Source organism: Microcaecilia unicolor, chromosome 1, assembly GCF_901765095.1.
Source record: "Microcaecilia unicolor chromosome 1, aMicUni1.1, whole genome shotgun sequence".
NCBI lineage: Eukaryota > Metazoa > Chordata > Amphibia > Gymnophiona > Siphonopidae > Microcaecilia > Microcaecilia unicolor.
The window spans coordinates 193,443,413-193,467,318 of NC_044031.1; the positions used below are offsets into that span (position 1 = coordinate 193,443,413).

Genomic DNA, 23,906 nt, shown 5'->3' on the forward strand with positions numbered 1-23,906 from the left:
AGGGTGGTGAAGGAAGGTAGGTCAGTGCTGGGATGTTCTCTAGTTGAAGTGCTGATTTGTTACCATGGCAAATGGTATAAGCACAACAACACTTACTGAGCACTGCAAAATAAAAGTATTAAAAAATTATATATCATACATTTTCTTGCTGAGATAATGTGCATATAAACTCTGGTACTACCAGTTAAAATTTTATGCCAAGAAGTGCAGAGTGATGCATTTGGGGTGCAGAAACCCAAAAGAGAGATACCAAATAGGAGGGGAGAGATTAGTAAGCTCGACTCAGGAGAGAGACCTTGGGTATTTGTGTCTGAGGACTTGAAGGTGAAGAAACAAAGTGACAAGGTGATGGCCGTGGCCAGAAGGATGCTAGGCTGCATAGAGAGGGGTATAACCAGCAGAAGAAAGGAGGTGTTGATGCCCCTCTACAAGTCACTGGTGAGGCCCCACTTGGAGTATTGTGTTCAGTTTTGGAGGCCATATCTTGCTAAAGATGTAAAAAGACTGGAAACGGTGCATAGAAAAGCTACAAGAATGGTTTGGGATTTGCGTTGCAAACCGTACCAGGAGAGACTTGCCCACCTGAACGTGTAGACCTTGGAGGAAAGGAGAAACAGGGGGTGAGATGATACAGACGTTCAAATATTTGAAAGGTATTAATCCACAAACAAACCTTTTCCGGAGACGGGAAGGCGGTAGAACTAGAGGAAATGAACTTAGGTTGAAGGGGGGGGGGGGGGGGGGCATACTCAGGAGTAATGTCATCGATGTACCAGTACATTTTTATGGTTTGGACTGAGGGGGAAGAAACTCTGAAACAATTTTACAGTTCCTTCAATACATACCATCCTACAATCAGATTCAAAATTGACTACTCCCCAGAAAAAGTCAATTTTTTGGACACCACAGTCTCAATCAGCGATGGATATATACAAACATCCATATACAAGAAACCCACAGACAAATACAGCTACCTCCACAACTCCAGCTTCCACCCTTCACATACAAAAAGATCCATTATTTACAGCCAAGTCACAAGATACCACCGTATCTGCTCTGACCCAGGGGACAGAGATAGACACCTCAAAATCCTGACTGCATCCTTCTTACAGAAAGGCTACAACCCCAAAATAATCTCCTCCTCCCTCAAAACACCTAGGGAAAATCTGCTACAGTACAAGGAAAAGAAAGCCACAAACAGAATCCCCCTTTTAGTGACATACAACCCAGAGCTGGAAAAATGAAGAAAAATCATAAAAGATCTACAGTCACTACTCCAAGAGGATGAATTACTGAAAGAGATAGTCCCATCTCCACCTGTGCTGGCCTTCCGACAGCCACCCAACTTAAAACACAAGCTAATTAGAAGTAAGCTCCCAACACAGACTCAAAAAGAAGGGAGTGGCACACATCCAGCTGCAAAGTATGCCAAAACATTTCACAGGACCCCAAGTCATTCACAAAGGAAAAATATTTAACCTTAAGGAATCCTTCACATGCTCATCTTCCATTCAGTGATGGCGAACCTATGGCATGCTTGCCAGAGAGGGCACGCAGAGCCCTCTCTGTTGGCACGTGCGCCGTCGCCTCAGCCAGTTCCAGCCTCCCTCCGAATAAAAGTCATACCTGGTCGGGGTAAAGGCGGTGTCAGCAGTGGCAGCAGCAGTGAAAAGCGTGCTGGCTCGGCGCGCCTTCAGCCTTCCCTTCTGTCTTTCAAGCTCTGGTCCTGCCCTCATTTCCTGTTTCCGCAAGGATGAGAGTTCCGCAAGGATGAGAGTTCGGGTGGTGTGCTCAGAGAGAAAAGGGCAAATTTTGCTAATGTTATAGGGGAAGAAGCGACAGGTTTTGGCAATCTGCTGGATATGCGCAGAGAAGGAGAGGGAGGAGTTGAAGATGACTCCGAGGTTGCGGGCAGATGAGACGGGAATGATGAGGGTGTTGTCAACTGAGATAGAGAGTGGAGGGAGAGGAGAAGTGAGTTTGGGAGGGAAGACAATAAGCTCGGTCTTGGCCATGTTCAGTTTCAAGTGGCGGTTGGACATCCAGGCAGCAATGTCGGATAAGCAGGCCGATACTTTGGTCTGGGTTTCTGCAGTGATGTCTGGTGTGGAGAGATAAAGCTGGGTGTCATCAGCATAAAGATGATATTGGAAACCATGAGAGGAGATTAGGGAGCCTAGGGAAGAGGTGTAGATTGAAAAAAGAAGGGGTCCAAGGACAGATCCCTGGTGCTGTAATTTTTTCTCCTATACTAGTATAATATTTTCAATGATGTCTGTTTATATGCGTCATGGCTGGTGTAAGGGGTGTGGCTATCATAGGGGTGGAGTCATATGTGGTGACCCTGCCCATAATGAGTACCGGCACCTGTTATTCAGGTTAAATTGCTCTGTTGGCACTTTGCGATAAATAATTAGATTTTGTGTTGCTGTTTGGGCACTCGGTCTCTGAAAGGTTCGCCATCATTGGTATATATCATTCAGTGTAAAAAAATGCAATGAAGGGTGCTATATTGGAGAAACAAGCAAGATGCTGAAGAAGAGATTTAACTTACATAGACATCATATGAAAAATGCCAGTAACAAAAAGGATGTTACCTATGTGGGGCTGCACTTTACAAAACCAGAACACTGTACCAGTGATTTTATGGTAAGAATACTGAAAGGGAACTTTAAAACTTCTGTAATACTAAATGTCTATTATCTTATATATTTCCACTATCCATGATGTATTGTAAGCCAGCAAAGAGGTGGGAAAATGTGGGATACAAATGCAATAAATAAATACATAAATAAAACAATACAGGAATGTAAGACCTTTGAAGTCAGAATGATTAAATATTTTGACACCCACCAGACAGGACTTAAAGATTTTGGTTTTCTAGCCCATTATAAACCATAAAATTGTACTGCTTTGTCACCCTCTTATCTCCATGCATATCTCCCTGTCCCTCATCCAACCCACCCTCATCCTGTTAGACTGTCACTGAGGGCAAGATGCACTAAAGACTCGTTAAAGCCCTTTCCTTACAGATTCCCTTAGCGAATTGTTAAGGAACGGGCATGCATCAAGGAATAGGAATGCAAATGAGCTGCTCGTTGTAGCTCACTTGCATTCTCTATTCTGTCGTTAAATAGTCGGCCAGTCAAGCATGCGCACAGCAGCCAAGTGTTATGCTGGCTGCTCTGCGCATGCCAAATACGCCTCCCTGTGCCACCCGAACACGCCGCGCTGCTCACCCCTTCCGATGCGGCTCGACAGAGGACAGTGCAGTTGAGGACGCCCATCCAAAAAAACCATCCATTTTGGCCGTCATTCCCCCCTGCAATAATAAAAACGTCTTTTTTGGCAGTGCTTCACTCAGCTGAGAGACCTGGAAATCCCTGAGCGCGTTTAGATATATATAGTTTTTGGAATAACTATATATATGTATAAGAGTTATTGAGAACAAAGTATAACTGACTGCATATTTTAAAGTTGATAAAGATATATCAGATCATAGGGGATAGCAGGATGACAGTGAATAGTTTTGTGTTTTGGATGAGCTATATATGAAATGAGCTCTAAGGAATTTGTTCTATTATTTTTATTATAGGTTTTTAAATAAAAGTATTTAAGAAGGGGAATTCCATCACCCCTTGTTTTTTAGGTATGTACATATATTTTGATCATTCACCTCCTTTCGCCATATGTTTTTTTTGACAATTATGTTTTGATTATGCATGTCTTGATAAAAATGTTTTGCATGTGATTGATTTTATATGTTATAACATGATGAATTTCAAGTTTTTTTAACTTTATTAACTTAGTTGAATATTTATGTATATTTTGATATCAGTTTATTTATATTGTTTTTTAATTATTTATTGTCATGTATTTTTGAGCTAATTTTTGCAATTATTTATGACATACACGAATGTTTATCATGATTGACACATATGAGTTTTTATATAACTGTTTGATATTCATGGTTGACTGTATATCTATATTGATGTTGTTTGTTATTTATTTGAAATTATTTTGAAAATATGACACATATGAATGTTTTATAAGGAAAGCTGATATATACGAACTATGTTTGATGATTTGATATCTATGTTTTTATTTCTTAGTTCTGACCCCTGACGCAGCCTGAGGGCGAAACGTGGCCACGTCGGGTTTGTTTTTTTGATTCACACCAATAAATTATTTCATGTGTTAATGTTTTCTATCAGTCTACCTTTTTTATTATTATTCTAATCAGTGGTCTGAGAAAACAGAGTCTGCACCAACTCCAACTAATTCACAATGCTGCACTATGACTTACAGAAGGTTTAAGTGGCATGACCACATCATAATAGTTCCTGTAGGAATTGAACTGGCTTATTATTAATACCCTAAGGGCCAAATCTCTGATCTGCAACACCTTCAGAGGAAATGGGCCAGAATACCTAAAGAATAGGTTAACCCTCTTACACATCTGAAGCCTCTAAGATACTCCCTAAAAGCATCCAACCAAAGGAAATCACACAGTGTGACAGCTGGCAGTGAACCTTCTCAGTAGCAGTTTGCACACTCTGGGACCTACTCCCAGAGGGGCTATGCTTCACTCAAGACTACTTTCACTTCAGAAAGAAGGTGAGAACCTAGCTCTTCTCAAGGCACTCACATTGCATTAGGACTTGCTTAATGCGCACCCTCTGAGACCAGATGCACATACCTTATTCGACTGCACACATAAATTATCACCAACCTAGCCATCCACTTCTATTTATCCCAATGCCATGGCATTGTGCTGTCATTATGACTATCATATTTCTGTTATTGAATATTCTACTGTGCTGTTTTAAAGTGTGGGATAGTGACGTAGCCACGTTAAATTATACTAATAGCAATTTCCAAGTTAACTTCATAGACCTAGTTGTGCATTATGTTGATATTTGATCATTTCACCATAGTTAAGCAACTTACATTGTAGTAACAATACATGTCAAACTACACCTGTTATATAAAGTCTTGGGTGAATTTATTCACAAAGACAGTTTAAAAAAATCCTAATAAATACATCTCTGCTATCCTTACCCTCACCAGGCATTCCTGTCTGAATGGCTCTGGTAACTCGTCAAGCTGGTTAGCCAGTATGGCCTAAGGTTACAATGACACCTCTTCTACCTTCTTCCTTGGGCTTAAGCATGCCACTTTCAGGACCAACTGTCCCCAGATGGGAACATGAACCCATATCATCATACACTGGCTTAAATCTAGAGCCATGGGCTATACTCCTGCCAATACCAGACTAGAGGGGTAGCATAATGGTTAGAGTAGTGAACTCAGAACAAGGGAAGCTAAGTTCAAATCTTCCTCCTTGTGACCTTGGGCAAGTCACTTAACCCTGCACTGCCTCAGGTGCAAACTTAGTACAGTAAAATACCTAAGTGCATCTCATCTTGAACTAAAGAAAAAGGTGTGAGCTAAATACAATGTATCAGAAGAAACATTTGTATTACAGATCAAATATTTTGCAAAACTGCTTGACTTTTCTTCTAAATTTTTCTAAAGGTTTCCTAATTGATGCTTTTCTCAACACAACCATAAGCTTTTTATGTGATCATGAGTCCAATTTGCTACTGAGAGTATGAACTACTTTATGATCATTCATAGTTAACTTCTGTTGTTGGAACAGTGACTTTGATTAGACCTTTGTAGTATTTCAATCCTTAGAAGGCTAGTATAGTGATGTATTAGTTCAAATTGTGTTGCAATATATATTTTAAACTGTGATAGTACCATTATAAACAAAGGCATAGTGAAACCTGTAGCTATAGGCCACCTATCAAAGAAAATAAACTGGCTACTTCAACTGCCTACTGAAAAGTTTTCTAAACTTATCCCCATGATCCCACAGTCACTTAGATTTTCAGAAGGAATGTGTGTGAGATAAAGTTGCATACACTAATATGCAAATGTATGTAATTCATATTGAAGAGTACCATACAAAAACCTCCATATCATTTTTCATGTTCTACTGTATAAAAATATAATTTAAAATGCATTGAAAGAAAAGTTTGTGTTACCAATCAACACACTAAACACTACACTTTCAAAGTAAAAAAAAAAGTTACACAAATATTTTAAAAGAACTTCAAAAACAAGAATTTTTGATTGCATAACCTTTCACAACCTTTGTCCTAACACTACCAAATTATCTCTGCTTCCAAAAACTGCTTTTAAAAGGTCCATATTAAGTTACATAGAGCTCACCTCTGTGTCCATCATAGAAGTTGAGCTTATTTAATATTCCTGGATTAAGAATCAAATTGTTTCTCTTGTACAAAGTGAATATGATGTAAAGATCTAAACTCAGAGTTGCTGAAAGAACTCTAGGATAAAATTATTCAAAGGTACATCTTTGGGGAAGGTTACAGCACAGACAGGCCCCATCACTATAAAGTGGGAACAGTTTGGCACCAAGACACTGCTTCATTCCAATCAGGTCATCTCTCCAAAGTCAGCAGTTTTGGGTTAATGGAACTGCTGAGGAAGATTACTGTAAAGCAGTGGCGATCCTAGGTCGGCTGACACCCGGGGCGGATCGCCGCTGTGCACCCCCCCCCCCCCCCCGGGTGGGGCATGACCCCCCCCCCCCCCCCCCAGCAGCATGCACCCGGACGGACTGGCCCCCCCTCCCCCTTGGTAGGCCACTGCTGTAAAGCAAAAGATGGTATAAACGCCAAAGAACTCTGCTTGTGGACTAGGGAAATAGTTGAACATTCAACAATTTCATGATCACTCTGCAAACAAGGCTTGTATACTGACGAAAAGTCATATGATGTGCCAGTGTTTACAAACACATACTAAAGGGGACCAGCACACATGTAAAAGAACATTTTGTAGACAAGACTAAGCTTTTGGGGCTCAAATACTAAGTGATATGTGTAGCATGAAAGGTGAAATTAAGTCTTACCTGATTATTTTTCTTTTCTTGAGTTCCTCTCGCTGGTCCAGATGGCATGTACATATGATTTCCTGCCAGCAGGTAGAGATTGAGAACTAATGATTTGTGACAACACTCTATATAACATTCTGTGCAGCCTAGCAACAGCCAGTATTTTCTGAACAAAACAGTGAATCTAATGCCCCATAAACACTAGTAGAACCCAATGACAGACAATGTAAACATTTGAAGAATCAATGAATGGAACTACAAACAGAGAAGTGAGCAAGAACACCCCCCCTCTCACATCTGCGTAGCTATTTACAACAGACACTGGGTGGGTTATAGCAAGGTCTGGAGGGACTTGAAGAAAATAATTTAGCAGTTAAGACCTAATTTTACCTTTCTTTGTCGTCCCTCCAGACCAGTCCAGATACTTGGGGCGTACCAAAGCAGTATTCTTTAAGGCCAAGAACAAGTGCCACCCACTAACATACGGGCTCCAAAAGTAGCATCCCCAACATCTAGCCTGTAATATTTGACAAGGGAATGCAAGGGACAACTACACAGCTGCTAAATGAGCCTTAAGAATCAAGAGAACTGGTCTGCCAGATAAAGCATGCACTGAAGCAACTGTCTCCATAATCCAGTGCCCAACAGTAGCCTTTCAAGGCTGCTTCATTCTTCATAGACCCAGCAAAGAACACAAAAAGCTTATCTGACTTCTTAAACTTGCTGGTTCTTGATAAATAACAATGGAGCATTCATCCCACATTCAACCTATTGTGACCGGTAGGGAGACTGATTAAGATGAAGCAGAATTACTACTTTAAGAATTTAGAAATAACTAGCCTACATACCACTTTTTCAGGGCTAGTGCTAAGGTTTCTGGTGCCCCCCTGCAGCTTATCAGTTGGCGCCCCCTACCCATTCAGCATCTCCTCTCTCTCCCAACCTCTTCCCTCCCCTCAGTGAGAGCAACACAAACTCCTCCACTACCAGACACCTGCCCCATGTGCTTTGTTTGTAGGAAAAAAAGGTACTGGTACTCATTATGGGCAACCTTAAGGGCAGGATCACTATGGCTCCGCCCTTACAGTAGCCACACCCACAGCAGCCACACTCCTTTTATCAGCCATGGCACATATAAACAGGCATCATTGAAAATATTACACCAGTATAGGAGAAGAAAAATAACGTGATTTTTTTAATTATAAATAATTTCTGTAAGCTGTTACAGCTCCAGTATACCCAAAATGACACAAACCAAATTAGCTTACAGACCAGGTCATGCCAAATCTGTAACACAATATGTTCAATATGTTATCAAAATCTCAGAACCTAACAGATCCCTATTCAGACACTTGGCCTTGCAGTCACGTAGAAACACTTTTCCTCCTATACAGTGCAAAATAAGACAGTAGATGTAAATTCTCAAATTGGACATGAAAGTAAAATGATTTTTTCTACCTTTGTTGTCTGGTGACTTTGTTTTTCTGATCATATTGGTCCTGGTCTATTCTGCTACTCTCTGTTCTCTTAACTCTGTTTCCAGGGCTTCCCTTCCATTTATTTCTTTACTTTACCATGTGCAGTGCGATTCTCCTCTCTCCCCTGCCCACCCCTCACATTCATGCCCCATGCGGTTCTCCTCCCCTCTTTTCATCCTTGTCCAGCAATTCTCTTCTCTCCCCTCCCCCCCGTTCCAGCCTTAGCCCCCTTCTCATATGCTGCTAGTTCCAGCTCCAACCCAAGCCCTCCACCTACCTGTCCTCTTCTCCCATGACAGCCCCTTTTTTGTTCCTGCTACTCTGTGTTTAAATCTTTTACCTCAAAGTCAAAGCAGCAGCGGCAGCAGACAGTGAAAGAAGCAGGCTTGCTTCAAGCTTTCCCTTCCCTCACAGTGTCCCGCCTTCGCGGAAACAGAAAATTACTTAGGAGAAAGGTGGGACACAGAGAGAAGTGAACGCTTGGGGTGAGTCTGCTTCTTTCACTGTCTGCTGCTGCTTCAAATTTGAGGTAAAAGATTTAAACAAGTGTGCACAGCAACTGAAAAAAGAACAGGGCACAGGCAATGTGAGATCAGTGCAGGACAACGCTTTAGTTGGCGGGGGTTGGGGACCCCCACCAGACAAGGTACCATTGTAGTGACGGATGGGGGGGGGGGGGGGGTGGCATTGGGGGCAGCAGAAGCAGGGAGGCGGTAAGCAGACGCGGGGGGGGGGGGGGGGGCGGAAGTGGAAGCAGGGAAGAGGCCAAAATGTGCCCCCCCCACCTTGGGCTCTGCCCCCCCCCCATAGAGGTCTGGCTATGCCCCTGGGGTAGAAACCTCAAATGCCTGCTTCACAACAGCATCCATACGGGTTATCTTGAGGGTCCTTCAATGAAGCTCCACCTTCCACCAGAATAGTTTTCTTAGTAACAGATCACACCAGAGCACCTTCCTAAGGAATAAACCAAACATATTTTTCTCAGCCCAAAATCAGAAAGAGCTTAGCCATTGACCAACCTAAAATCTGCATTCTGAGGACTCCCATCCTGGTTCAGTTATTTCACTGTGGACAGGGAAGGCCCTTGAAGACTTTCTAATTCCACTCAAGAGAGGATCTCCCCCTTTAATCAAATCCACATACTTGTCACTGGAGATTTTTTAAGTTGCTAGGATCTGAACAATTAGAGATGACAACTCCTCATGGTGCAATACCCTAACCACAGGGAAATCCTTACTGAGGGGGGCCAAACCCTTGTGTAAGAAACCTTCAGCCAGGTACTCCTGCATATCCATCGTCCAAGATTTGGGTCACCACGCCCCTCTTTAAACAAAAAGAGCAGTGTAACAGAACAGATAACTGATGACAAAAGGCAGGGCCGTGCCAACCCAGTAAGCGGGGTAAGCACCGCAGGGGGGCGCCGGCCTTCAAGGGCACCGCTGCCGGTCGAGTTCTATTTCAAAATTAAAAAAATAAACCATACCATGTTGGTGCCTATGTGCATGCGCTGCTGCCTTCCCGCACGTAGCGCTCGGGCTCGACTCTCCTCCCTCCCTCCCCATCAGCGCCTAGACATGTCCGCCTGCGAGCTCTACACCCGGTTAAGTGGGGAATCTATCTCTTCAGCTGCTCAGCAAGCGGCGGAGGGAGGGGCGTGTTGAGAGAAAGGAGATGCCACATTGGGGGGGGGGGGGGGGCGCCAACTGATAGTCTGCAGGGGGGCGCCACTGACCCTAGGCTCGGCCCTGACAAAAGGCAAAGTTTCCTGCCAATATCAGGTCTCCTGAAGCAGCCTGAGGAAATCACTTTTCTGAACCTAAATTAAGTACAATATTGAGGCTGGAACTATCATAGAAAGGATCCCCAAACATTTGGGACACAAATTGCTTGGAACTCTGCCAGGACGGTGAGATCTGCAGCACGAATAATGCTGCCTGAGCTCTGCCAACAGAGCTGGAACCTGGCTCAATTTTCCTCTGTGCACAAGAGCCACACGATACAGACCAGGGTGAAATTCCTCCTCCTCTTGCTGCATACTCTCTTCTTCTGAACCCAAAGGCTCAAGAAATAAAAACAGACTGCAAAGACAGTAGGCACACTGCTGTGTCAGCACTCTCAATATCTTTTCTTAAGTCTGCCAATGTAACTCTCACTAAAAAGAGCATTCAAAGGCCCTCTCCAAAAGGAACAGATATGGAGGAGGAGGACATGAAGAACCTGGGTACGCCCAGGTTTAACACCCCAAGAAGCTATTATTTTTTGAGTTTCGTTTCATGAACAACCAATTCAACATCAGCCTACCCGACTGACCAGACAGCAGAGAAATATGTCACCTACCAACTGCTGGAAACTGAGAACATAATTGTTGCTAAGCTGCACAGAATGCTATATAAAGGGATGTCATAATTCATTAGTTCTCAGTACCAATTGCTGGCAGGAAAGCATATACACAAGCAGTTTGGAGGGAGGATAAGGAAACAAATGCAGCACATCACCCCTACTAACACTATCCTTACAATAAAGCATGACAGTGGCATTATACTGTGGGGATGTTTTTTTTAGCAGTGGTGACAGGGAGATTTGTGAAGGGAAGTATGGATAGTGCAAAATAAAAATAGATCCTGGAGAACTTCTTCCAACCTGCCAAAGACTTGGTACTACAGAGAAGATTCAGATTACAGCAGAACAATGATCCTAAGTTTCAGAGCAAAAGCAACAAAGTTGTTCAGCAAGAAGAAAATAAATGTCATTGAGTGACCCAGTCAAAGCACAGATGTTCAAATAGAAGATCTGTGTCAAGACTTGAAAACTGCAATACACAGATCGCCAACAAACTTGAAAGAGCTTGATCAATTCTGCCAAGAAGAACGGGCAAAAATGGCACCAACTCACTATGCAAAGCTGGTAAACACTCATCCTAAATGACTTATTGGTGTTAATGTACAAAAATGGAGACTTCCATCAAGTACTAAATCAAGGGATGTGAACAATTTATGCAATCAAGATTTTTTTGTTTCTTTATTTGTAATCCCTTTTTAAATATTTCTACAATTGTTCTTTCACACTGAAAGTGTAGAGTATGTTGTATAGATCAGTGAAACAAATTCCTACTATAATGTATTTGAATTGTATTTTTCAAGACAGCAGAATGTGAAAAATGTACAAAGACATGAAGACTGTTACAAGGCGTTACATATATTTATTTTCAATATCCTGAAAAACTGACGGTGGAGTCATGAGGACAAGTTTAGGAAGTCATGGCCTAATGGTTATACCCTATTTATTGCCTTGGTTACACTACATGTTGATAGGTGTGCAAGACTACAAAAACCAAGAACATGAACATAAAGCTCATAAGACCAACAATTAAACCTAAAACAGATGGCCCAAATTCTTCCAGGTTTCACTGTGTGCATCTGCTTGGTTAAGCATATAGTTTATAATATTTTAGTAAACATTCATAACATTTCAAAAGCAAACTTAAAAAATAAAGAGAAGCAGACTAAGTTCTACATTCACCCCTTTCCCAGTGAAGATTGGGCACAACCACTGTACCCAGAAAAAGAGGTTGAGCAGAAACATTCACAGGCCGAGTAAAGACAGCAGAGGGTGAGTTTGCATGACCTGTAGGGTGTTAGAAGCCCAGTTTCATTGCACATTGCTATATCGGAGTTTTGTCCATCTGGGCCTATTTTCAGCCAATGACGGGAGGTGAATGCATTCAAACCAGAAACGGCACCTGCATGCTTAAAGGTTCTTGCAAAAGGTTAGTAGCCAGCTATATAGTCACACAATTGAATAAAAGGATTATTGGAGATTTTTCTAGGGTGTATAAAAGTAAAGAGCAATAAAGCAGGCGAAAAACCTTTGAGCTCCAAAAACAGCGAAGCTGGTCCTGCAGCGCTGACTTGACTGTCTGAAAATTTACAAAAGAACATCCACTATTTGAAAATCTTATTCAACTGAAATTCAAACTTTTCACTAAGGTCTAATCTCTTATCAAACAAAGATCTCTTACCTTCAGGTTGGGTGTCTGAGTCTGATCAACAGTAAATCTCATAAGAATATTGAATTGAAGATCATTTGGAAAAGACTCTCTAAAAAAGAAAGAAACCAAGCAATTCAACAGAGAAACATATAATGGACACACGGCAACAGATCCAATAAAGGACTGACATTTTAAATGTGTTAGATCATAGCTTCAACCCTGGCAATAAACAAAACCCAGCAAATGTTTTATCTCAATTTACTACAGATTGTCTTAGTACCCAGTAAACTGAAAAACAACACAAAATTTATACAATGACTGAGAAAATATATTGGCCTGAAATATCTTTGTTATGGTGTTGGCACTATAAATAGGTATTTCAGTCTCCAGGTTCAGGGACAACAGACTTTGTGGAAAACTGAACCTTAGTGGTATGTTACAGTATAACACTAGGGGTTAGGTGTCAGCATTTTATACAACTGTAGAACTGGGCACGGAATGAGTGGGGCTTGCTCCTGCCCCCTTCTGGTTATTTGGAATTTAAAGAAACATGGGGGCTAGAAAGGTCACAAAGTAGCAGCGTTTTTTTTAGGTGGGAGCAAGGCATCTCATACTAACATTTTAAGTCCTTGACGAGGGCTTGGGAGAGAGGTGTTTGAGCCCACTGGCCCACCAAGAATTTGGAGCTCCTTTCAGACATGTGGTGGTATAGGTTGTGGGTTCAGAATTAAGGCCAGCGGCCCCTTTAAGTCCTATTGCAACTGTGCAAAAAGGGGCTATTTTTAATCAAAATTTCTCACATGTTGACACAGGCAAGAATATGTGATGGGTCAGGCAACACATAAGACATTTCTTGCAAAGTTAAGGGGTTTAAGTAAGCAAGGAACTGATTTGCATCCCCTAACTAAATTTAGCAAAATAACCACTAAGCCATTACATTTTTAGGGGCTTGGTACGCTGGTCCCTATGTGATACAGTCTACAACACTGTTCCCAAAAAATTCTGTGACAATAACTTACACACATGAAAGTCATTATTACTTGTGACATGAACTAATGTGTTAGTTTACATATGTCACAACAGGAATTGTTTTATTTCCAGAAAATAATTTAAGCTTCCATCAGGCTGACCATTCCTTGGAATGAGGAGAAATAAACCTGGAGACTTAGTGGCTTGTTTCTTTGAATACATCATTATGGAGAAATTTTTTGGGCTACTGCAAGAACTTTGCCAGAGAAACACTACACAAAGTGTGGAGGTGCACATAATCCCCACGAGACAAATAGAAGGGAACAAAGAAAGGGTGGGGAAGATAGGGTCTATCAAAACAATGGGGGAGACGTATAATTTAATTAAACAATGATATTTATTGCAAATGGTTGACTCAACACAGCTGTGTTCCGGCGCCGTAGCACCTTCTTCAGGAGTCTATAAAAACAAATATAATAACAAATATAAAACATAAATATTGCAAACAAAAGAACTATATCTATGAAACAAATCAAGGTCAGGTATACACATAAAGTAGCACATATGAGTTTAAATTGTTGGGCAGACTAGATGGACCGTGCAGGTCTTTTTCTGCCGTCATCTACTATGTTATGTTAGTATACATACACAGATATAAAACATAAATATTGCAAACAAAAGAACTATATCTATGTGTATATATATTAAATCTCAAATACACATCTCAAAAGCATACATGAATAAAAACAGGTAAACATACATAAAATGTCATAAGTACAAAAACATAGCGTATTCAAATCAATAAAAAATAAAGATAAATAATGTCAAATAATATCAATTGGTGTCTAAAAGTATCAAATGTCATTAAAATGGTGTTGCAAGGTAAATGAATACATGAATAATACAAAGGCAATTGCATATAAAAGAAACCATAAAAAGAATATATATAAAAATCATGTAAATTGTGGTATATTTTCCATGTATGATTTTCATATACATAATAGACAGCAAAAAACAAATAATGTATGATGGTTTACGTATATAAATGTCCAGAGGTCTTTTGCCAGAAGAACATATAAGAAGTATGCAAATTTTGACAGATAAACCACATTATATATAGGCTGTACATCAATATATGGTCTATGGGCAGGGTAATTACATATGAACTGTGTCTGAAAGGTAATGTATATAGAGCATAAAAAATGAGGTTTGGCCACCATCACCCGGGAAGGCCTAGTCCTTGAAATACATGTAGACATAACCCCCCCCATCGCCCAAATCACAATAAGAGAAAGTCAGAAATTTAGGAGATCACCAAAAAGTTACAGAATGAGAAAATGAGGTACAAGTGGATGTTTCTCTTTGAACTATTGTTTGTAATTGGGAAGAAGCAACACAGGCCTTGAGGAAGGTGGACCTAAGAGTTGAGAGAATTAAAAGAAACAGAGAAGAACCTAAAGAGATAGGGAGAAGAAGAGGACAAAAAGGAGATAATATAAAAGAAAAATGTAGATGAAAGGGGACTGGGAGGGATACGGGGCAAGCAAACGTTGGCTGCATACTTTGTGGATGGATGTTGCTACAAAAGAAATGGGACAGGAAGAGAGAATAGGGGGACAAAAAGGAATTGGCATGAATAGAGAGAAATATGAGTGATATGACATTGTCAGGCTTATTTTTGAAAAAGAAGGGTGCCCATCTTTCGACACAAATCGGGAGATGGGTGTCCTTCTCTCAGGGTCACCCAAATCGGCATAATCGAAAGCAGATTTTGGGCGTACCCAATTGCTTTCCGTTGCAGGGACGACCAAAGTTCCTGGGGGCGTGTAGGAGGCGTAGTGAAGGCGGGATGGGGCGTGCCTAACAGATGGGCGACCTCGAGCTATAATGGAAAAAAGAAGGGCGTCCCTGATGAGCACTTGGGCGACTTTACTTGGTCCATTTTTTCTTACGACCAAGCCTCAAAAAGGTGCCCGAACTGGCCACAGGAGGGAATCGGGGATGACCTCCCCTGACTCCCCCAAAGGTCACTAACCACCTTCCACCCCGAAAAAAACAACTTTGAAAACTTTTTTTTGCCAGACTGAAAGTTCATACTCAGGTCCATCGCAGCAGTATGCAGGTCCCTGGGGGGGGGGGGGGGGGGGGGGGGGGGAGGTATGTGTGTGTCAGCGGAGGCATAGTGAAGGCGTGGACGTCCTTCTTTCAAACATTTTGGACATCCTGAACTGCCCCCCCCCAAAGGGACGGACAAATTTCAAGGGAGTGGAGGAGTGGCCTAATGGTTAGAGCACTGGTCTTGCAATCCAGAGATGGCAGGTTCAAATCCCACTGCTGCCATGTGATCCAAAATCCAAATAAATAAAGGGGGTGTCAGAGGCATAGCAAAGGCATGGACATCCTTCTCACAGAAACATCCAGGCACAGATGTCCTTCTCACAGAAACATCTACATTTTGGACGTCAACTGCCGTCACAGGGACGGAGGCATAGCGAAGGACGTCCTTCACTTATACTCTTAAAAAAAAAAAAAAAACGGCCCTGACGAGCACTTGGACGTTTTCACCTGGACTTGTATTTTTCTAAGGTTGTAGATGGCAATTTATTTAAGGTTGTAGACGCTATTATACACGCAGCTTGTCTGCTCTGCACTGGCTTCCCCTCCTTAGGAAGGAAATCGTATGCAAATGAGCTAACAGTGAGCAGCTCATTTGCATACGATTTCCTTCATGCATGCCCGTTCCTTTCTGAATCGCTAAGGGATCGGTAACAGAAGGGCTTTTTCCGTTCAGTTAGTGCATCAGTTAGTCCACTGCAGTGCTCCCTAGGGTGCCCGGTTGGTGTCCTGGCATGTCAGGGGGAGCAGTGCACTACGAATTCTGGCTCCTCCTATGACCAAATGAGTTGCATTTGGTCGTTTTTGAGATGGGCGTCCTCGGTTTCCATTATCGCCGAAAACTGGGGATGACCATCTCTAATGTCGACCATCTCTAAGGTCGACCAAAATGTTGAGATTTGGGTGTCCCCGACCGTATTATCGAAATGAAAGATGGACGCCCATCTTGTTTCGAAAATACGGGTTTTCCCGCCCATTCAGGGGACGTCCTGCGAGGATGCCCTCAGGAAAACTTGGGCATCCCGTTCGATTATGCCCCTCTGTGTGTGTATGTGTGGGGGAGAGGTGCAATGAAAGAAGTGTGGGTTATATTGGTGACAAGGTCAGGACCAGTAGGGGAAGAGGTAATAACCAAATAGTGGGATAAGAACATGAATATCATTAAAATAGTGATATTAAACATGAAAGGTTTAAAATCCCCATGGAAAATGCCAATTATAAAGACATAATAAACTAAAGGGGCATCATAAAACTAAATGGTGTCCTGAGCGAACTAAAACACTGACTTCTCTCTTTATAGGGGAGGAAATGCCTCCCACATTCCAAGTAAATAGGTTAATAGGCATTACGTAATAGTCCCACAGTATAGTGTCAACCAATGCCAACTGTTATTATCAATCTCGGGGATCCTGTCCCAGCCACCAGGATCCTCCTCCTCCACTTGCCCATCGAGCCCGGAGCCACCCCCTCCTTTTCATAATTCACCTCAAGAAGTCCCAGTATTATTCTCTCTAAAGCCCTATAATTCCAAATGATAGAGAAAATAAACACATAACAACCCACCAAATCCCAAATGTCCCTTCTATTCCCTTTTCCTAATCCTTCCCTTTGAAAACCTAAAGAGCCCCAATAAAGGGGTAGGCTCACTGAAATACCTCCCTCCCGCTCCGTCCACACCCATGACAAACCAAACAACCAAAAAAAACCAATACAAAACAAGAAACAGAAAAACCCAGCTAATATATGCATTCATTCATAACTACCATTCATCACATGACCTGTTCCCAACATAAGTATCATAAGATATAATAAAAGTCTCTGAGTGGAGAGCAGTTCTATCACACCCTATCCACACATGGAGGAGGGGGTGATTGTACAACATAGTTTACACTAGGCTCCAATCATAATGATCAGCTTAGATAAAGCAATTTAAGATTTTGAACGAAAAATTTATAGCAGTCATAAAAAAAGGTGTTCCCACAGCATAATTCGTACAAAACTCCAAGTCAAGTTAAACATCTCAAACAATGCAGTTTAAAGCTCACATGTTCTGCTTATATCGTAAGCAGAAAAAAAAAATGTTCTCTCTCTGTTTCCCATCCTTGCAATATGGAGACAATCCACCAGACTCCATGGTGCGATGTCTCCTAACAGTTGGCTCAAATCTCCATTCCAAGAAATGATCGGCGTTGTAGAATCAAATGAAAATTCCGAGTCTGTAAGCTCAATAGCAAGTACATAGCTTCACATATATGTTATAGGGCAAAATACCAAGAACTCCCCCTTGAAGAATATCTGGGTCTAACTAGAGCGCCCCAATAAGTTTGTAACTCTTCATATCTCCCAGGGCTATAGTGATTCTCCCTGGGTCCATCCAAGAGTATCATAAGACCTTCTAAAACAAGACTCAGGCCTCAGCTTCCGCCGAGGAAGATGTCGTCAGTAGCCCAGAGAGAAAATCCTGCGCGGTGGCCACAGTTTCAAAATACATCACTTTAGTGTCATGCATCAGTCTTAAACGTGCAGGATATTGAAGTGCAAATTGAATCTTCCTATTCACCAACTGAGTACACAATGGGGCAAAGCTGCGCCTCTGAGCTGCTATTTTAGCTGAATAATCTTGAAAACATAACACTTTGTGATTATCATGTTAAGGTCTTTCTGCTTCTGAGCGCCTGTACAATGGATACTTTATGAGCATAGTTAAGAACACAAAATATAACCACTCGAGGTTGGGGGCATTCGGCAAATATTTCCCAAGTCTATGCGCTCTCTCAATAAGCAAAGGCCCAGTGCACATAGGCAACTGTAGGTCCCCGATTAATTCTCCGCCATCGATTCCGGAAGGCCCACCAAACGAAGATTACTTCTCTTGGACTGCTTTTCAAGGTCCTCTAATTTGTCCTCATAACGCGAAATCTTAGTCTGCAATTGATCGCACACGTCCTCGAAGTGCTTTACACGGTCCTTCAATTCACTAGTGCGCTGCTGTTGTTCTGCCAAGTCTCGGTTAACAGAATCCAAATATTCCTGAAGTCGTTCCAGTTTAGTGTTTAAAGGCTGCAGCCGTTTGTCCAAAAGAGGTTCCATTGCTGCTGTCACTTCAGCCACAACCTCTGCAACCCAGGCCGAACTGAGCTCCACGGTGGTGGACTAGCTGACACCACCAACTTATCTTCTCCACCTCATGTACGCTCCGAGCCTTATGCAAAGATTTTGCCATCATGAATCATTAGATATTGTCAAAATGCCTCCTTTGAGTAATGATTCCTCTTCCACAAAGTGATGTCTTATTGTCTAAATAAATAGCGGAACGGGAAGGCCGGGAGAGCTCAGCCCCCGTGTCCTCTCTCGGTCATGGCATCACGTGACCTCGCCCAGTACCATCAATTTAAATTGACAGCACTCCTTCACTGGAAGCCAATATAACAGAAATAAGAAGATTGTTGCTGGGAAAGAATAGAGGGGAGAGTGCTCAATCTGCCGTATTTTTGAGGAGTAGTAAATAAATTTATCATAACCCTACTTGCAAACATTGCAACAGTCTAAGGTGCACATAAATAGCACTTCTAAGATTGTTCTCATGGCTCTTTTTTCCCCAAATACAGGTGTTCAATAGCCTTACATTTGGTACAGGATTCTGTCACATCTGCAAAAACAAAGCGTGCAGTAAAAACACATATAAAAAAGGTGTGCGAGTAAAATCAGTCTCTACTGAAAGGACTCTTTCAAGAAAGGTTGATTTTACTCGCACACCTTTTTTGAGTGTGTTTTTACTTCACCCTTTGTTTTGATCTTTGTTGTGGAGTTTTGGACTTCTCTCCCTTTTTATTTGTTGTTACATAACTATCTGCTCCTGACCAACCCCATCCTTCCCCAATCTGACCCACAAACATCTCACCAAGGATTATCAAATAATCTAGCCAAGCAGTGTCTCAATGGGTTATTAGAGGGAAACTTACAGTAATAGCCACATAAAAGAAGTGGGATAAAAAGAAGACAGTATGAATTATATGTAATTACTGCTAACCTACAAAACCTTATAAACAAAGAAGTGAAATGGGGAAAACTGCAGGAATTAAAGCAGGCCCAAAGAGAAATTCAGGAACACCAGCTGCAGGAGAGTGAGTACAATATGAACAAATAAAAATACTCTGAATTTGGAAAGAAAGGAAGCAGGTTACTAGAACAAAAATTGGAAAAATCAAAATCACATCCTTAGAATAAAGGATGGGAAAAATCAAAACATGCAACACATGAATGAAATAAGGAAGAGTTTACAGAATTCTATAGTATATTGTATATTCCATAGTCACAGACAACAGAGAAATTAAGAAAAATATCTAGAACAGGTAACCTACCTCGATAGCTGGAGAGGACAGAGAGAATTAAATGCATTCAACCACACATGTGAAGTTGTCTGGATTTTTAAATAATTTAAATCAGGCAAAGCTCCTGGATTAGATTGGTACACCAAAAAGTTCTATAAAGCTTTCCAGAGCTATCTAGTATAACCCTTAACAAACATACTGGATTTTTTTGTTTACACCTTTTTTCAGTAGTAGCTCAAGATGAGTTACATTCAGGCATTCTAGAGCTTTTTAACCCTCTGGGGGAAAACAGGGGGGATTACTCCAATTTATGAAATTAGCCAGAATCACAATCATACATTAAGAAGGAAAGGACTCCATTGTGTGCGAGTCTTATCCCTGATTTTCTGAATTGATTTCAAGTTAATAACTAAGCTATTGGCTAATCAGTTGCTGATTTTACTGCCTCCATTAGTTCATCCTAATCAACTAGGATTTGCTATGCGTAAATCAGCATCTGACAATAACAAGAGAAATGGTAAGGAAGGCCCCTTCACTCACAGATGTGGAGCTAATGTGGAGAAACCATCTGACAGTGTATATTGGCCCTTCATGCTGACAATTCTAGAAAAGTTACAGATGGGGGGGGGGGGGGGGAGATAGTTAATGTGGACAAGAGAAACCCATAAAAATCCACTAGCATGTGTGAAAATTAATGGTGGACATTCAGAAACATTCCAGCTGCAGAATTACCATACTGGGTCGACTAAAGGTCTATCTAGCCCAGTATCCTGCTTCTAACAGTGGCCAATCCAGGCCACAAGTATCTGGCAGAATTACAAAAAGTAGCAAGTCTCAATGCTACCAACCCCGGTATAAGTAGTAGATTTCCCTGTGACTACCTTAATAGCAGTTCATGAACTTTTCCTTCAGAAGCTTGTTCAAAACTTATTAAAACCCAGATGTGCTAACTGCTGTAACCACATCCAATGGCAACTCTTTGTTGAGTGAAAAAAATATTGTTTCCTATTTGTTTTAAAAGTATTACCATGTAACTGCATGGAGTGTCACCCTAGTCTTTGTACTTTTTCAAGAGTAAACAATCGATCATATTTACCTCGTTCTACTCTACTTAGGAGTTTGTAAACGTCATTCATATCCTCCCCTCAGCTGTCTCTTCTTCAAGCTGAAGAGCCTTTTCTCATATGAGAGGAGTTCAATCCCCTTTACCATTCTGTTTGCCCTTTGTATTTTTTCTAATTCTGCTACACCTTTATTTGACATATGGCAACCTCAATTGCACACAATAGTCAAAATGAGGTTGCATCATGGAGCAACACAGAGGTAAAGCAGTTTGCAAACGATCATGTTCATTAACAACATTGACAACACGATTTTTGTTTCCTAGATTTTTAGGTGCTGATCACAGAAATGACATCAAAATTTTTTGTGATGCATAGTTTTCAAGAAAGTTAGAGAAATTTACTATGATGTATATACATCAATACATCACTAGTAAATGAACAATAGTCAGTTTAAATATATCATGACATAATTTAGCCCTATTGTTAATGAGTTGCTTCTAAGAGAAGTTGATGAAATAGCTAGTTACTGCATGACCCGATAGTTAAATGAAAAATATCGCAGAAATGTATTAATCATGCCAATACTTTCTGCTACATTAGCAGTGAGTACTTCCTGAAGGCAAAAAGAAACACCATGACGCTGCTGCTGAAGAGGGCCTATGAACTGTATTTTGGATGTAATGTTGGTGATCAAGACAAAAGCTGGGCTTCTAATATTTGTTGTGCATCCGGTAGAGTTAATCTAAGAGCTTGGATCAAATTTTCATGGCCAGCCATGCCATTTGCTGTCTCAGAGATATGGGGGGGGGGGGATAAGAAAAATCATGTTACAGACTGTTATTTAAAAAGTCATGTTCATATCATAATCTGCCATCAGCTTTAAGACCAGAGTCACTTGGCAATAGTCTTCCTGTGCTGAAGCCAACAAATAAGTATATTTTAGACACTGATTATGCAAAGCAGCAGTTGAGAAAATGGAACAGTGAAAATAAGCCATATTTTCAGCCATCACAATCAAACAAACCTCATCTAATAAATCAATTTGAATTAAATGACTTGGACACTGAAGTACACATTTCAGCCAAAACCTGCATGATAGAAATATTGCAGGGTTATATTATCATTAAGGGTTGTAAATTTTATTAGATTAACACAAAACTGTTGAAGAAACAAATATTTTCCTGGAATTTGTTCTCCAGTGTAACAGGAAAGCTAGAGAAGATTAGAATGGGGTAAAGAAGGATAATGCAACCTGTCACCATGAACTGCTGCAATGAGAAAGTTGGGCAAAAAAGTAAGTTTTTAATGCTGACCTGAATTTCAAATATGATGGTTCCAACTTGAACAGGGAATGGAAGAGTTCCACAACATCAAGGATACTCAAAAGCATGTGTTCTCCAAGGACCGGCAGGCCATTCATTCTCACATATGGGTGACGTTATCCATGCCGACCAGTGCGCAGTACAGCTTTAAGACACGTGACAGCGTCTCCACTACATGATGAAGTGCCTTCCCGCCTGCCCCAAGAGGGCAGGACTAGCAGTACAATAGAATAGCTATCAGGACAGGAATCAACTCCAAGGGGAGGTGGGAGGGTATGTAAGAATGAATGGCCTGCTCTCTTCGAAGAACAACTGCTACAAGTAAGTATTCTTGCTTTCTCCGAGGACAAACAGGCCACATCTTTCTCACATGGCTAACGGGCTCACCAAAAACAACAGTAGGTCAATAGGACCTCGCAATGGTGAGGTCCAATACAAATTGACCTGAAACTATATACATACTCTGTGTGAAAACCGCAGCCTAGAATAGAACAAATCAGGTCTGGGGGATGGATTCTAGACCCCAACAAATTCTGCAGAACAGTCTGTCCAAATCGACTATCGCTTCAGGTATCACTTCAAGCAGTAATGAGATGTGAATGTGTGGACTGAAGATCATGTTGCAGCCTTGCAAATTTCTTCTATGGAGGCTGACAAAGTGGGCAACTGAAACCGCCACGGCTCTGACATTTTGAACCTTTATATGACCCTTAAGAGTCAGCCCAGCTTGGAGGTAAGTGAACGAAATGCAATCTGCCAGCCAATTGGAGATTGTGTGTTTCCTGATAGCGACCACCATCCTATTGGAATCAAAAGAAAGAAAAAGCTAGGTGGATTGTCTGTAGAGCCTAGTCTGCTCCAAGTAAAAGGCCAATGCTCGCTTGCAGTCCAAGATGGGCAGTGTGCTTTTGCCAGGTTGGGCATTAGGTTTGGGAAAGAATGTTAGAAGAATGAATGACTCGTTAAGATGGAACTCCAATACAACCTTAGGCAGAAGTTCAGGGTGCACACGGAGAACTACTCTGTTGTGATGATACTTAGTATAAGGTATATCCAGTACTAAAGCCCTGAAGCTCACTGGCCCTGCAAGCTGAATTAACAGCCACCGAAAATATGACCTTCCAGGTCAAGTACTTCAGTGACAAGAATCCAGCGACTCAAACGGAGCTTTCATCAGATGGGTAAGGAAGACGTTAAGGTCCCATAACATAGGCGGAGGTTTGATAGAGGGGCTCTGCCAAAATCAAACCTCTCATGAAGCGAACAACTAGAGGCTGTCCAGAGATGGGCTTACCTTCTACACAGTGATGGTAAGCAATAGTTGCACTGAGGTGAACCCTTACAGAGCTGGTCTTAAGACCATACTCAGAAAGGTGTAGAGGATATTCAAGCAGTGTCTGTGTAGGGCAAGAAATAGTATCTAGGGTCCTGCCCTCACACCAGACGGAAAACCTCCTCCATTTGAAAGAGTAACACCTCTTAGTGAAATCTTTCCTGGAAGCCCGCAAGACACCCTCTGGAAGATGCAAGGAAGCATATTCTAAGCTCTTAGCATCCAGGCTGTGAGGCCAGGGATTGGAGGTTGGGATGCAGATGAGAGCCCTCATTCTGCATGATTACAGTCGAAAAACACTCCAGTCTCCAAGGTTCTTTGGAGGATAACACCAGAAGAGGGAACCAAATTGGCTTGGGCCAATAAGGATCAATCAGATTC

At 41.6% G+C, this 23,906-nt stretch overlaps 1 protein-coding gene across 1 annotated transcript in view; it reads right to left on the reverse strand.

Moving 5' to 3' along the window:
- CLASP2 (cytoplasmic linker associated protein 2) overlaps nucleotides 1-23,906 on the reverse strand; it is a 977,269-nt gene that overhangs the window by 202,939 nt on the left and 750,424 nt on the right. Inside the window, 1 exon segment of the mRNA XM_030203481.1 lies at nucleotides 12,422-12,500. Within this exon segment, the coding sequence (XP_030059341.1) occupies nucleotides 12,422-12,500 (79 nt within the window).